General features: G+C 41.6%; 3 protein-coding genes and 1 long non-coding RNA gene across 5 annotated transcripts in view; 1 reads left to right on the top strand and 3 right to left on the bottom strand.

The window, feature by feature from the left end:
• The window catches only part of bcap29 (B cell receptor associated protein 29), a 188,751-nt gene extending 181,019 nt beyond the window's left edge, over positions 1-7,732 (bottom strand). The window contains exons 1-8 of one of the 2 annotated variants that reach the window (XR_007964283.1): positions 7,597-7,732; positions 6,798-7,027; positions 5,800-5,900; positions 4,902-5,049; positions 4,680-4,815; positions 4,003-4,105; positions 2,934-3,034; positions 2,676-2,831 (exon numbers count right to left, since the gene is read on the bottom strand). Coding sequence is in view for 1 of the 2 variants with exons in the window: in XM_052077813.1 (XP_051933773.1) it covers positions 2,796-2,831; positions 2,934-3,034; positions 4,003-4,105; positions 4,680-4,815; positions 4,902-5,049; positions 5,800-5,900; positions 6,798-6,889 (717 nt within the window). In the remaining variant the exon portion in view is untranslated. Of the gene's footprint in view, positions 1-1,945; positions 2,832-2,933; positions 3,035-4,002; positions 4,106-4,679; positions 4,816-4,901; positions 5,050-5,799; positions 5,901-6,797; positions 7,028-7,596 lie in introns of those variants that run through there. The other variant, XM_052077813.1, reaches the window with a different exon arrangement.
• LOC127608643 (uncharacterized) lies at positions 6,950-8,721 on the top strand. Its single transcript, XR_007964293.1, has 2 exons — positions 6,950-7,088; positions 7,392-8,721. It is a non-coding gene; the product is annotated as an uncharacterized LOC127608643 (long non-coding RNA).
• Positions 8,133-10,803, bottom strand: dus4l (dihydrouridine synthase 4-like (S. cerevisiae)). Its single transcript, XM_052077802.1, has 6 exons — positions 10,456-10,803; positions 10,123-10,244; positions 9,911-10,028; positions 9,519-9,641; positions 9,227-9,453; positions 8,133-9,149 (listed from the first exon to the last, which is right to left on the bottom strand). The coding sequence occupies exons 1-6, from the start codon at positions 10,542-10,544 to the stop codon at positions 8,884-8,886; spliced, it is 945 nt and encodes a 314-aa protein (XP_051933762.1). The 5' UTR covers positions 10,545-10,803; the 3' UTR covers positions 8,133-8,883.
• An 840-nt stretch (positions 10,804-11,643) lies between these two features.
• Positions 11,644-14,950, bottom strand: rflnb (refilin B). Its single transcript, XM_052077819.1, has 3 exons — positions 14,379-14,950; positions 13,057-13,142; positions 11,644-12,725 (listed from the first exon to the last, which is right to left on the bottom strand). Exons 1-3 carry the CDS (start codon positions 14,568-14,570, stop codon positions 12,377-12,379), a joined length of 627 nt encoding a protein of 208 aa, XP_051933779.1. The 5' UTR covers positions 14,571-14,950; the 3' UTR covers positions 11,644-12,376.
• Positions 14,951-15,007: the final 57 nt, after the last annotated feature.

The following is a 15,007-nucleotide window of genomic DNA, read 5'->3' as shown; positions in this document are numbered from 1 at the left end:
ACAGATAATTACAACTTTGTTCAGTTCTCATAAATTTAAAAGGACATTGGGGCGTTTATTGTTCTTTTTTTTTTACATAATGTACACTTTGCCAAGAAGTCATGCTGGACAGGGGACCTGAATATCTTACAGCACTGGAACGGTTTTGCCGTGCAACGTTAGCGTTTTGATATCCTCCCTTCATTGCAGTTTGTGTGGCATGGACATGTAACATGTATGTTTTGGGGAAACGCTGCTGGACAGTACAAGGTTCGAAACGGGGCGGAGAAAGGACAACTGAGTTAAAAAAAAAAAAAGGACATTGTTTCAGCCAAGGATTTGGCTACAAGAAACCATCACTATGGGCCCCACCAATTCATCAGCGCAAATTCAAAAGCCAATGTTCTCAGGCCCCACTCTGCCTTCGAATCGTCCTCACTTTTCTCCCCCATACGGCACCCTTTTGGAGGACCCAATTGTAAACCTTTTTGGCCTTGTGAAGGCTACCGGTGTGTAGTAGCAGTTGCAGCCATTTAAAAGAATTTGAGTGTGGGGACAGTCCAGGAGGACAAAGGGATCACAAAGGTTGTTATATGAAAAAAAATTTGAGCAAAACAACAGCGACTGAATCCAACAGACGGTATACGCTGGTGAATGCCAACTGGGGAGCACAAGGTTCCGAGGACACCACCTATGGTATGCCGAGCCCTGGACCGCCTTACAATGAGTGCATGAAACTGAAATTTTGGCGGCGTTAGAGGAGAGCTTGACCGCCACTCCAACACCCTGAATGCTTTGTGCCAGTGCCTTGCGGGGGTTATGGACACAGTACTGCGTCAGGAGGTTGTGTGCTAAGTGTCTGGATTGTCATATCAGTGTCCAGTCTCCTCCAAGGAAGACTGACCTTGTGCTGCCCCAACACCAGCACAAGGTCAGAAAAACACAGGGACCCACCCTCCAGATTTATTGGGATTCTTGGCCTTTCCAGCATTTTCACTTTTGTCTCCCATCAAAATGGACACATTAGCAACGATTATAACAACGTTATTATCGTGGGACGAATAAAGGATATCTTATCTTTATCTTAACCATCAGGGATCCAATGATCTATTTTGAATGCAAAGAGCGAACGTGAAAACTCCACACAGTAAGGACAGATCAGATTTTTGAACCCTTAACCTCAGAATCAGAAGGCAATCGTGCTTAAGGGCAAAGACCACCCAAGTGCCCAAGTGGATCCATAATGCGAATTCCAGACCAAACTTGTGACTCACATAACAAGAAAGCGATTGAACAGAATGCTGACATACTAACCGGACCGGAATGCTTAGCAACAATTCTAGGCAGCGCTTTGCTTTGCTAATAGGCACTCCAATTGGCATTTGCGGTCACCATGGCGATCGCTGAGTGCCACGCTTGCCCCGTCGTGCAGTATGGGAGTTTCCATGCGATAAGCTGCGCCAAAACATTGCGCTTGGCTTTCCAGCCATGGCTCTATTGTGACGTAAATACTGTAATTCATTTATATTGCTGATATGTTTCGAGCTCTACCTCAACATCATTGGACTTTACACCAGTGGCTTTGTTTTGTGACATTTGGGGGTGGGGGGGTTGTGTGCAGAAACTGATGCCATAACCTAACAGACATGATGTTCTCAGGTGTTCACGAGATTTCTTTCTGGAGCGGGACATCCTCGTGATATACTGAGTAATTGTACATTCAGAATATGTATGTATAATGCCCTCATAAATGTCGAAAATATTGTTTGGAAGATTTTGTCAATGGAAGATATGCGCTGTTTAACCAAATGGGAGTTTCAAATGTATTGTCAATACCGTCTTTTGAATTGGGCCGTGTCAGGCACAAATATTCTGTACAAACTAATCGTGTCGACGAGGCTTATCAGAAGGAAGTTATCCATCATGTAACTTGCATAACAAAAAAAAAAAAAAAAATCTGAATGTATTTAAATGTTCAGGATTATTTTTGTAAAATTGAATACATTAAAATATAACTTTTAATAACCAATCCTAAAAATGTCTTGGGCTGCTTTTGTATAAGAGGCCACCTCACAAAACAAAACAAACAGCAACAAAAAAAAAAACATCAAAAAAAATTAAAATCATCAAAAACATTCCGCAACTTCCCGACAGACATGTTGATTTACAATACTTGACTAGCAAAATGAACAAGGTGCGCAGAAAGCCCATTCCCCATAGACAAAGTGAAACATTAGTGAATTTGGGTGTCAACATTCAACGTCCCATGTGGCAAAACCCGTACTCTGTACCATAACATACCACAAAAACATTTCGTAACACATTTTTTTTCCATTTCACATTCAATTTAAGACACGGATGGCCATGGGGGAATTTGCTTGATGTTGGAAATTAAAGTCAATGAGGACATAACGATTTCTCAGTGCACATCCGAATAAATGTAAACGTATGATAACAGCAACTTTCCACGAGTGATGGAGGTCAGGAAGAAGGGAATGATCCATTCAGAGATTGAGAAACTATTTCCGAGAAAGACTTAGCTGAAGGCATGCTGAATGGGCCTTTTTTTCCCCCCCTTGGAAAAGCATGCCAATATCGCTCCGGAGAAGTTCCCAACTAAAAAGAGAGAGCATTGACTCTAGCAGCAATCGTCTTAGTCGCGGTGCCAGAAAGAAAAAGGAAAGCGGGTGTGAAACTCCCCTTGAAGATAGTCACGCTACAGGAGACCCAAAAATATTCGTTTATGGGAGGAAAAAGTGCGCCATTAAAAAGCTTGCGTGTACTTCAGGTGTTCAGCGGAGTGCTTGTTCCACAGGCTAGTCTTCTTTTTTGTTCACAGGACTTTGAACATTCTGCAAGTCAAAAAGGAGTACAGGGGACAACGTTACTTTCTAGTTGTTGGCTCATACTTGACCTGAGGCATCTGTCGAGCCGTTTTTCGGAAATAGCATCACCTGAAGCTCCCGATGCTCTTGAAGCAGTCTGTCGTACTCCCGAGCAAGACCGTCTGTCTGTTTCTTCAATCCATCCGCATCGCACTCGGACTTCTTCAGCGCTGCATTTGAAACACATGAAATCACACATCAGAGATTAAAACCAAACAGCGGAACAAATCGCTTCGTCACAGTTCAACAAACATCCCAAATGAGGGTGGAGGGAGGGAGGGGGAGGGGGGGGGCTTTGTGAAGCAAAGTATTGTTTGTTTGACCACTGTGGCGCATGGCAGTTTGTGCAAGCAGCACACGCCCTAACATGCTTGAGGGAATTAGATGTCAGTGAAAATGGCCTCAAATGCGTTGTTTACTTTTCCAGAGAACACAAGAACAATTTTTGGATGATTTTTTTTTTTTTTTACGCATGCATCCATTTTCTAATCTGCTTCTCCTCACAAAGATCGCAGGCGCGCTGGAGCCTATGCCAGACACAAACCCTGATCTGGCTGTGGCAGGGCACACAGACAAACAACCATTCACGCTCACAATCACACCTAGGGACAATTTAAGAGTGTTCCATTAACCTGCCATGCATGTTTTTGGAATGTGGAAGGAAACCGCAGTACGTCGAGAAAAGCCACGCAGGCACGGGGAGAACATGCAAACTCCACACAGGAAATCCAGGGCCAGACGGAATCAACGTATGCACTGTGAGGCGTATGTGCTAACCATTAAACAATAGTGCCGCCTCTAAATTTTTACTATTGCCGTCATTTCGTTCCTTATGCTCATTGAACTCAAGTCAAGATGCTTCATTTAATTCTCAAGGACTCCTTACACAGCTGCCCACCGCTACACAAACAAACCTCCTCCCTCGCGCGTGTACGCCGCAACCACAAATAGCTGATGACTATTCAGAATGAGGTCCGACTCGGCACAGTTTCATCAGTCCACTGTGACATGTTTGCTAATCAGATGTGACGATCTATTGAAAGTTTGAAGCTCATCAGTAAAAAAAAAAAAAAAAAAAAGCTCATCAAAACTTGGGTGTTGAGTGTACTCATTTCACATGGAGTGCCGTCACACTCACCCTCTTCTGACGTCTTCAGTTCGTCTTTCAATTTCTCTACCTCTTTCCTCAAGAGCTCCATGCCCTCCGCAGTTGCTTTATCTCCCGTCCCCTCCATCAGCGTCTGGAATGATTGTTTTTTTTTTTTTTTCACATAGTTACAACAGCTCTGTGGTGTTGAATTATTCATCCAAAATGAATGCAATGTCATTTGGCGACAAGGCTGGTGGACCTTTGCACCATTGATCTCTCCAGTTAAAACAAAACAGAACAAAACAAAAAAAATGAATACATATATCAATACATGAGGTGTGATATGATTCAATGACCATTTGGAAGCGCCACGATTCGTTTTTGGTTCAATTCAGTGAGATACTACGCAACATCTCAACACACGCAGCGTGAAACAGCAAAAACAAACCGCGAGTAGGGGAAGGTTAAAGGTCGTTCGCACAGAAGCTAGCGCCATAAAAAAGAAGAAAGAACAAATCATCAGTAACATCAAACCAATATGAGTTTTGATCAGTTTTTGTCTTTCAGTCTCAATATCGAGCTAACTCGATATCGAGCTAACTCGATATTGAGACTGGTTCGTTTGTGTGTATCGCTACACTCACATCCTTTAAATCAAAATTCATTTTGCGATTCAAATCTGTTTTCCTTCCAACCCCATCTATCTATCTATCTATCGAGTGTACCTTCTTCAGCAGCTCGTTGTCTTCCAAGTACTTTTGGGCAGTTTTGTTTGCATTTTCAGCCTGCGCCTGCAGGGCAATGGTGGTCCCCGACACTGAAGCCAGTTGGTTAATCAAGGTAACCACTCGCTTCATAACCCTTTTTTTTACAAAGTAAATAAATACAAGGTTTAAACTGATTGGTCTATGTATGTTTTTTTCTGTAAGAGTGAAGCAAAGACTCACAGCCAGAGGAAGACGGCGAAGCCAGATATGTAAAGGTTCCGCTGTGCCCGGAAAAGCTTCATATGCATGTGGTCATGCATGTTGGGCAGCAGCTTGGCATCCGTGCCGAGATTTTTAACCGAGTACTTTCTCACCTCACGGACTGCGTCTATAGAAGGAGAAGCAGACCATGCTGTCACGCCATCATCTTTCATAAGATTCAAATGATCAAAAACACAATTTGGGAAATTTTAGGATTGTGATTCATCAGCGGGATGAACTCCAAAAAAAGCGTGATTAGCGTGTATTTTTGCCCCTTTCCCCTTGTGATGCCACCAACAACGGGTACCAGTAAAAATAAAGCAAAGAAAATAACAATAACCATAATAATAGCGAGACACGGTCATCGACTGGTTAGCACGTCCGCTTCACAATGCAGAGGTGCAAGGCTCCGGCCTCACAGCGTGGAGTTTGCATGTTCTTCCCACACCTATGTGGGTTTTCTCCGGGTACTCCGGTTTCCTCCCACATTCCAAAAACATGCCTGGCAAGTTAATGGAACACCCTAAATTGTCGTTAGGTGTGATTGCGAGCACGGATGATTGTTCGCCTATGTGTGCCCTGCGATTGGCTGGCAACCAGTTCAGGGTGTGTCCAGCCTCCTGCCCAAAGACAGACGGGACCAGCTTCAGCACACCCCATGACCCTTGTGTGGAAAAGCGGATCAGAAAATGGATGGATGGATGGATGGATAATAATAATAATGATGATGATAGTAGAACCGGAAACATTGTTAACCCCCCACCCCCAAATTGATGGTTAACCAGCACATTATAACGGATTGTGCGCAATTCAGTGTGCAGTTATTTATTTATTTCATTATTTAAATAATTCCTAAAAAAACTATGATTGCACTTACCAAGGAAAAGGACAATAAGTATGATAATCATTGTAAGGAAGACTCTGTTTGAAAAGTGGGCAACTGGGCTCCAGATCCTAAAAGTGAAAATGCTCTGCCACCTGAAAAACACACATACACACACACACACACACACACAATTTATCATGCATTGATCCCAGAAAGGACGTGATGATGGAGTGGAGTGAGGTGATGTCAAGCGGCTGTATGACGAAAAAATGTTGTGAGGTTAGTTCATGAAACCTGAGAAAGTTGTGTGGTAGCCATGTGCCAAATGAAAACAGGCTTCGGAGCAAAAGTGGGCGTGCCAAATGAAGCCTGGATTTAGAGTGTGCGTCACCGAGAAGAAATTCACATAACCGATGACATACGAGGCCTCTGTTTGTTCGGATAATGTCACTGGCGCATTCAACATATCCTTCTCTCCTAACACTCGAGAGACCTTGTATCTCTTGGCAGGTGTTATCGTATGGAGTGAGCTTCATGTTAGCTTGCGAGTTCAGGAGTCTCTCTGTGTGTAACAAAAGAATACATAGAAGTTCTTGTGTATGGTTAGCAGGTGTGTTTATTTTTTACTGCGGCCGGTACATGTGTAGTCATTATATCGTTGTATGTACTTGTTGCATGAGAGTATACACTTATGCTCAGCTGGTGCAGTTTATCGCACAGTGCTCTTTCACTCACGGTGTCATGAGCTTGATGCCTGAACAGATTTTGACGGTTTTAAATTCTGATATTTATTGATAAACATATTCTTAAGAAATATTTGCACTACGCACCAACTGCTAAAACTACAATATGGTGAAATTGTCCGTTTAGCCCCCAATCTTATATTTCATTCTGTGAACTGTATATGTAATCCTACTGTTTTTGACCACATGATGGCGCCATAGCACCATGAAACTTTGAACCATGATCAGATCAATTGGTTGGAATGCTTCAAGACTAATTCCGTGTGTTTTCAACGATGTAATTGCTTCTAAAACAAGGTATATCACCGCTTAGCCGAGATGAAGGGCAGGCAGAGGAGGCAAAGGATGCCCATCTCCATATAGAGGAAGAGGGCCACAGCGGTCCATTGCAGCGTCATCTTTCGGAGGTTAGGTCAACATGAAAAAAAATACAAAAGGGCAAGATTAGCGCACACTGGTTTTACAACCTCCGTCATCTTTGCGACAGGTCCAACGGAAGGCGTGGTCCATCTTCATCAGGAGCGTTCTCTACCAGTCTGTCAACAGGTCATGCATGACTCAAGACCGAGTTTGCATTACATTACGCGGTCCCACGCCGTCACCATACAATACAATACAACACAATACATGCTGATTTTTATAGCGCTTTCACAACAGTTAACATAAAGTAAAATAATAAACACAACACAACACATAAAACACGGACAGTCGTGCAGTCCTAACCACTTTTCCGTCACACGCTTTGTTATTTGAAGCAGTTTGAGATGAAATAGGAGAGAATCACAGTGTCCTTTAACCAGTGGATCAGATACGCCATGCTCAAAATGTGCACACGTCGGCTACGAGCTAAGTTTCAAAGTCAACAAGAAGCTGTGGCATCCATTGACAAAAAAAAAAGAGATCACAAACAACAATGCGACGTAAAATACTCCCCATAAAAGGAACGGCTGCGACTACACACGAAAATTACTCGCACTTGTTTACATTTCCACCTGCACGGCAAATTTTAAGTGACCGCCAGCCAAACTTCTAAGCTGCATGATTTAAAACCATAAGAATGCGTTTCATACAGGCTGCACTGGAAGAATATGGCTTGTTGACTTACCAGGAAAGCGCAAAATCGACGTCTCAACGGACAACCAACTTTTGACGAAAACAATACTAGGAGCACAAAGTTGTATCACTCGATTTGTTTGCCACACACACTTCCAGCTTCATGGAACCGCCTCAATGCTTCCGGTAGAAATAGGAAGTAGGAAGCATGTCTTCCGCTGTTTCCTTTTAGATTAAAATGCAATGTAGTCATGTGGTGCGTATTGTGGCAAAAATAGTGTGCTGGGCACAAAAATGTCCAATTTGACGAAGTACTCTTTGCTGTGAAAGAAATAACTATAATCCCTGAATGGTGCATTAGGTGCTCCCAAAATGCTTTTATTGTGAAAGAAACTTTGACGACTGTCAGTTCTGGTCCAGTCAAAAATCATTAAAGATTTTTTGTTGTTTTAAGTGCACTAATGCATTAATCCTGTAAATGTGTAAACAAGTCAATTGAATCCTCGCAACTCAGTATTAAATCATATGTAATTAGTTTCATATGATGGCACAGCAGAGAACAAAACAAGTGGCATGACATCAACACGTGGGTCAATCTGTAGCTTTATTCAGTGTTACTTACAATTGACCACAAATTAGCAGAATGAATGGTTCACACACGTGCCTCACAGTCAAGAGGTCCAAAACCATGCATCTAATGGTACGTTTACAATATGTTCCCGTTTGTTCCATTATTGAAGTTTGTTTTATCCCCTAAAATTGACTGGTCAAAATGCTTATTTACTTCTTTTTTTAATTATAACTTCTTAGTTGAAGTACTGAAAATAATTAAAATACTACTAAAACAATTGAACTGACTCATTAATAATTAAATTGTAAGTAAAACTAAAATGAGCATATACTGTATTAAATTTCACAGATTTACATAAAATACAAACACTAAAATTAGCATTTTTACATTTTTCACTGATTAAATAACTGGCTAATCAATTCATCCACTTTAGCATGAACACTTGTTGCCGTAGTTGGCTTGACCCTTTGACAGTGTACACTATATAAATGGTTACCTGAGGCAGAAAAATGCCTTAAGCATTTTCTTTTTAGTCTGAGGTGCTCCAATTACTCTAGGACCTGTTTCAGCCCTACTTTAGTGTGAAGCAGTATTCATGCATGAAAAGTGCTATGCAAAAAAAACTTTAATTTGATACGCGAGTGTGAACGTTTCTTTGCCGATATGTGACAGACAATTGGCTGGCGACCACCTCAGAGTGTCCTTTGCCCCAAAATCAGCTGGGATGGGCCAGGAGTGACACAAATGCAATCGAAGATGGATGGATGCTCATGTGACCAAATCATCCACTGAACCATATGTACTCTGCAGGTAGTCAATTACAGCTGATGTACTACATAAAGAATTGAATACTTTTCTTTCAGGCTGGGAGCTAACCCTTTCAAGCATGTAGATGAGATGATTGTGGAAGCACGTAAATGGAGTACCCTGCTGAACAGAGATGTCCACCCAGTCCCATATACACTCCAAAGGTGTATCTTCATGCCCCGCAAACAACGCCGGGTTAGCGAGCAATCCTCGCGCTACCATCACACCTAAAACAAATCGCCATGAAATTTATTTCAAAATTGATATTTTCACAAAAGCAATTTTAATTAAAAAAAAAACTCACCATCTACACTAGTGAGCTGGTGAATAGACTCCACATCGCGTGGGTACTTGATGTCGCCGTTGGCAATGACCGGAATGGACACGCTGTCTTTGATTGTCTTTATGGCGTCGTAGTGGACTGGCTGGTGGCGCTCCTCCGACGTACGACCGTGCACGGTTATCCACGCCACACCTGCTGATTCAGCCTTCTGGCACAGATCAACTGTCTTCCTCAGGTCATTGTGAATTCTACAGATTAAATTGAATGATTATCTTCTTTTTTTTATTCAGGTCTGAATAGCTTTCTCGTTTACCTTATTTTGATGGATGTTGTATAGTTTGGATTGTCCACTTGGTTCTTGACGTGTCTGACCATGTCTTTAACCAGTTCAGGCTTGTTGATAAGGCACGCACCATATCCCGCAGACATGGCCCATCTGGAGACGAGATATTTCATACAACTCAAAGAGGTTGCTGCTGCCATACTTAAGCAGGCTTAATAAATACATTGATTCTGATAAATACAGAGACCAAAAGAGTGGAAAAAGTATTCTAAAGCTGGATTTACACAGCATGGTTCAAGTGACACTTGTTCCCAAGTGGGGCAATTGCGACATATGTCGTGGCAGCGATAATACACCCCCGCCCTGCAGACCTACTGTGTAAATGAATTCTAAGAATACACTGCAAGGAGACAGACATGCACCTCTGGGGGCATCCACAGTTGAGGTCAACTCCATCTGAGAAAGGTGCAACTGCACGCGTTGCATCAACCAGAGTCTGGGCGTCGTGAGCAGCAAACTGCACAATTAGGGGTCTGTCACCTATGTGAAAAGTAACAGTAAAACATTTCTTGAACATCAAACAGCTGTCAATCCATGAGCAGCACTCAACATTGCCTGAATTACTCCTACTCACACTCATTAGTAGTGAATTCACTGTCTCTGGCTTTGATGGATCGAACAAAGTCAGATGCAACTATCATTGGAGTGAAGCAGATGTCACAGTTGTACTTCCTTACCAATGACCTGAAAGCCAGTCTGTGGAGAAATTATAGAAAAGGGCTAATGATTCACAGAGGAGCCCTACAACACTATGTGTGGGTTTTCAAGGTAAGAGCTACAAACCTGCTGACGCTCGCACAAATGCATTAATTTTTATTAATTGCATTGAGTTGGTTGTAGAATGCAGTGGTGTACAACTTCAGTGCATCAATAAGTAAACGCAGAGACAAAATAAATGACAACTTACTTTGAATAACGAACCATCGGCGCACAGATCTTTACCACGTTTCCTTCTTCAAACATGCTTAAGACGTTGTTGCGGTGAATGGTCTTCATTCTTCCAAGGCGTAGCGTTAGCACTTAGCATAACCAGCTAACAACGCCCAGTGTCCACTCGTCGGCACTCGCTTCCAAAGTACCGTGTCACTTGGCCTATAACTGCCTCAAATCAAATACAAGCACATTTTTTAAAACACGCCATTGTGTTGGTAAATCAAGTGCGAGCCAAGTTTTAGCTTCGAACGCATAAAACGGGAAGCTTTCATCTTCTATGCCGAAAATTGTGGGCGTGGCTTTGGAATAATGACGCCATCAAACTAAAAGTACAGTATATTTCAAATTAATAATTACAACAACTGCCTGCCATTTAAAGACCTGTTGGGAAACTGTGACAAGATCGAAAAATAATAAAATTCTAAGTGTTCGTGTGGGCAAAGCACGTCCAATGTTGCGTCCAAGACGAATGGTAAGTTACTGACCGAAACACGTAAGTGCCCTTATAGCAGCTAAACAAATGCAAAAATAAAAATATTTGACTCTACTTTCAGATATTGTAGCTCTCATACACCGTCGAAAAATACCTAACCCTTCTTGATTGTATTACAAACCTATAGTTTAAATTGGTTTCAAACGTGTCGTGGTACGCACGCCAAACACGCGAAAGATCATTCGTTCAAGACCGGGTGGAAATATTTCTTATTAAAAAGAAAAAAATGTGGTTTTAACTTAGATACAATTTTCAACATTTCAACAAGCTTGTTGAAATGTTCCCTTTATATGGACGTTGGTCTTCCTCCAAATTGAAATCATTGCACTCTTTGGTCACTACGAGGCGCTCAAACACTACAGAAAAAAGTCATTTAAACTCTTCAATCCAAACTAATTTTATGTGTATGATTGCGCAATTGTTGGAGATCTAGATTAGCCATTATTGTTTATACTTTTATTGATGCAGTTTGCAAGTACTGTAGGAAGGATTATTTCAATTGTTTGTATTTCCAGCTGTCCATCCATCTAATATTCTATGATGTGTAACCTCCACCCAAAAATTAAATATTGACCTCGAATTTTATTATTTCAAACTCGCACCAAATAAATCAACAAAAGCAAAAAGAAAAAAATATCAAGGCACGTAAGATAAAACACCACAAGATTGACTAGTGACACAATAAATTTATTAGATGATAAAATCTCAAATGTTAAAAGAATAAATACAAAATGTCATTCAAATGCCATAGAAAATGCAATGAAGTGGAATGCAGTGTGTTACTTTTCACTGGTAGGCCAGTGAGAGGTATCAACAATACTGTATTTGTCACTTTAAGACTCATGTTCCATCCATCTCACATGTAGAAGTAAATGTACTCCTCCTGAACAGTTAATCTAATCCACCCCCATTAATAACACATTTGTTAATGTCTATAATAAAGGCTGGGAAGATCTTAATTTGTGCTAATTTAATGCAGAAATAATAATAATCCCAAAGTATCCTTTGTACAGTGGGGTTATCTTCAGTGAGCGATTTCTTTGCATGCACCACAAACCCTGCACAACAGTGAATTTCTCTTCCTTTCATCAACTAGTAACAGTCTTTGCTCTCGTTAAAAATGTTAAACATCAGCAGTGACAATTTGATGGGAGCCTTAGATGGAGGGCAAGTCATTAGCCTCCACTGGGCGAGGGCCGCAAAAACACAAACGCTGAGACAGATACAGTATAAGGAGAAACGAGAAAAAAGATCATTTCTAATGGATGACTCATCCACTGAGAAAATTGGGAAGACATTGAATGAATAGGTGTTCCCTCTATCTGAGACTACATGTAGTTAAGTAACGACTCAAATGTGAAGACGACACAGCTGGGTCAGCGACAGCCAGCCAAGGGGTACGTTATAGGAGAGGAGTGACCGGAATAACATGTTCTGTGTTCCTGAAGTGGCTTCCTGCTGCCTCCAACTCGATGCTGGAGAGAAAACGATTGCCTCGTCGGTGGCGGTTGTAGCTCAGCTCTGTGGCATACACAGCGCTCATTTTCTTTGGGTAGATGATGGTGGTGCTTGTAAAACTTTGTGGCCGATGGCGGGGCTGGAAATCCAGCTGTGTCTTATAATGACGCCAGGTGCTGTGGGAGACGGCTGTGATGGTCTGCGTGCAGTGCTCCAGGCCCTGACCCCACGGTTGCAGGGCCACATTCTGAATGAAGTGGCGGCCAGAGTCATAGTGCACTGAGGAGGTGTATCTGTGGATGACGGAAGATGATTCCTGACTGTTGTTTGTGCCTATGCAGTAAACGGCTGACTTTGGCTGAGAGGAGTCGTACACCCTGGACTGGTCTCCAACCAATATCAGGGCACATATTGACAAACGAGCATTTACTTTCAAATTCACCCACAGTTTAGAGTCTTCAATGAATCTAACGTGCATGTTTTTGGACTGTGGGAGGGAGATGGCATAACCGGAGAATACCCGCATTATCATGGGTAGAACAAGGCTGCAGCCAAGAGTTAAACGCTGAGCCGCAGAACAAAATGAAACGGATGGATTGTTTGAAGGACTTTGACAGAACTCACCTTACTTCTTTAGGAGGTAAAGTGTCAATAATGATCCCCTCCCCATAGGACAAAGGGTGAAAGGAACTAGAGGGCAAATCTGACACCTGCAAAATAAATGAAATTAATCAAGCATATTAGGATAATAGTTTGTGTGGTCCAGTTTATTCTAAAATGAGCAAGTTTTTGCCGCAGCATAACAATATGTTGTCATATGGCACAAGAAGGCGCGCTCAGTTACTGCTGCACTTACTGCTTTATCATTTGATTTGTGTATGGCCTACACATCTTTTCATCCAATTATTTATCAATTTACTGCTGCACTAGCAGGTAAGAAGGTAGGTTCTGGCCTGCTTAGGAATTCGGGCCACGCCTGCGCCACATAAACTGCTAATGCTAACTACTTGAATGTAAAATTTCCTCATAAACCAACCATGAGCTGTAACTTTAAACATTGTTAGCTGATAGTTGCCCAAGTAGTTCTCAAACTTATTACACCAATAGTCACCTAAAACAAAATATTTACCTCTCCCTGTACCACCGCCTTGACAAGCAATAAAATAAGCAGAGTAGGCTTATGCATTCATAAAAAATGAGACCGACGTTTATTTCTTAAAAAGTATATTCTACACATTTTCAGCCATTGTTACATTACACGCAGTGTGAACATTAACATTGTGCTTAACTACAGTAAATTAAAACAACGGTACTTAAATAATTGAATTAAAATGAAATACAACAAGAAAAAAATCACCAAACGTTTAAAAACAAACAGGTCTTAAAGATAGAATGCAAATATTTTGAACTGAAAAAGTTAAGTACCCAGTGATTCTTTTGCATACCTCGAAAGGAGCCCCTTCACCACTATCAATCAAATAATTTTTAACTTACTGTCTCAATATCAATTATTATTTTTTTTAAATGCATAAAAAGTTTGTCTGTGTAGATTCTCAGTCATCCAAGTTATGACAAAGCATAGGTTGAATCAAGCCATTTGGACGCTTCTTGTTTGTTGCAATTTTTTTTTTTCCGTTGTCCGGAAAATATGTTTTATGCCATTAGTCCTAACACCACCTATTTGTTCAATAAACACATTTCAAATAAAGACCGATTACTTTCTGCACTCTGAGGAAATATGGTATACTCGTTGAATCGCTAACTCGTGATTTTTTTGGGGTCTGTTTTACATAATTGAGGTGTATTTAGGGTTTTAACTATAGTATTATAGCGTGATATAGGGAACGTTTACACACATGCATTCGAGTCAAATTAACATCGGACTCATGAGTGACGAATACGTCTCAGACACTGACCAAATGATAAACACCCAGTCGATTACCTACCCGCGATCCGTTTCTTTCGTCCTCCAGTACCGGGCTCACGCCGCGGGCTTTGTCCTGAGGCAGCAGCCAAGCGCTGGGACTTGGGCTGGGCGGTAAACCGGAGTCCGGGCTGTCAAGCCCTCTGTCCGCCCGGCAACTCATACCAAGTGGGTCCTCTTCGCAAACATTTGGAAAGTTCAACCGTCTGACCATTTCCTTTCCAAGTGAGAAGTTGCAAAACTCCGGCAGCCGGCAACGCTTCTTGCGAAGGAGAACAGCTTACCAGAATGTCGTTCACCCGTTTTTTGTAGTTTTTTTTTCACTCCGTGCTCACGTCTCACTGCTTCCCTTGCTACTTACAGGGATGCTCAAAGGGAAGAAAAAATAATTTCTCAACTCCGACAAGCCTTCAATTTAAAAGTCCTTTGCAAAATAAGATGGAGGTATTATGTTGATATACTTTATACTGTATTTTCTGAACAGACAAGACAAAGTTGAACATAACTTTAAAAGCCCCATGGCTGATCTTCAAACTTCTCCCTCTTTAAATCCTCGCGTTGAATGAGGAAAGACCCGCCCATTCCAAGGCTTTTTTCCTCGATTCTGATTGGATGGACAAAAGAAAACGAGATAGTAATATTTATTTTGCG

This window comes from Hippocampus zosterae, chromosome 10 (assembly GCF_025434085.1).
Source record: "Hippocampus zosterae strain Florida chromosome 10, ASM2543408v3, whole genome shotgun sequence".
Taxonomy (NCBI): Eukaryota; Metazoa; Chordata; class Actinopteri; order Syngnathiformes; family Syngnathidae; genus Hippocampus; species Hippocampus zosterae.
This window is presented reverse-complemented; position numbering and strand designations above follow the sequence as displayed.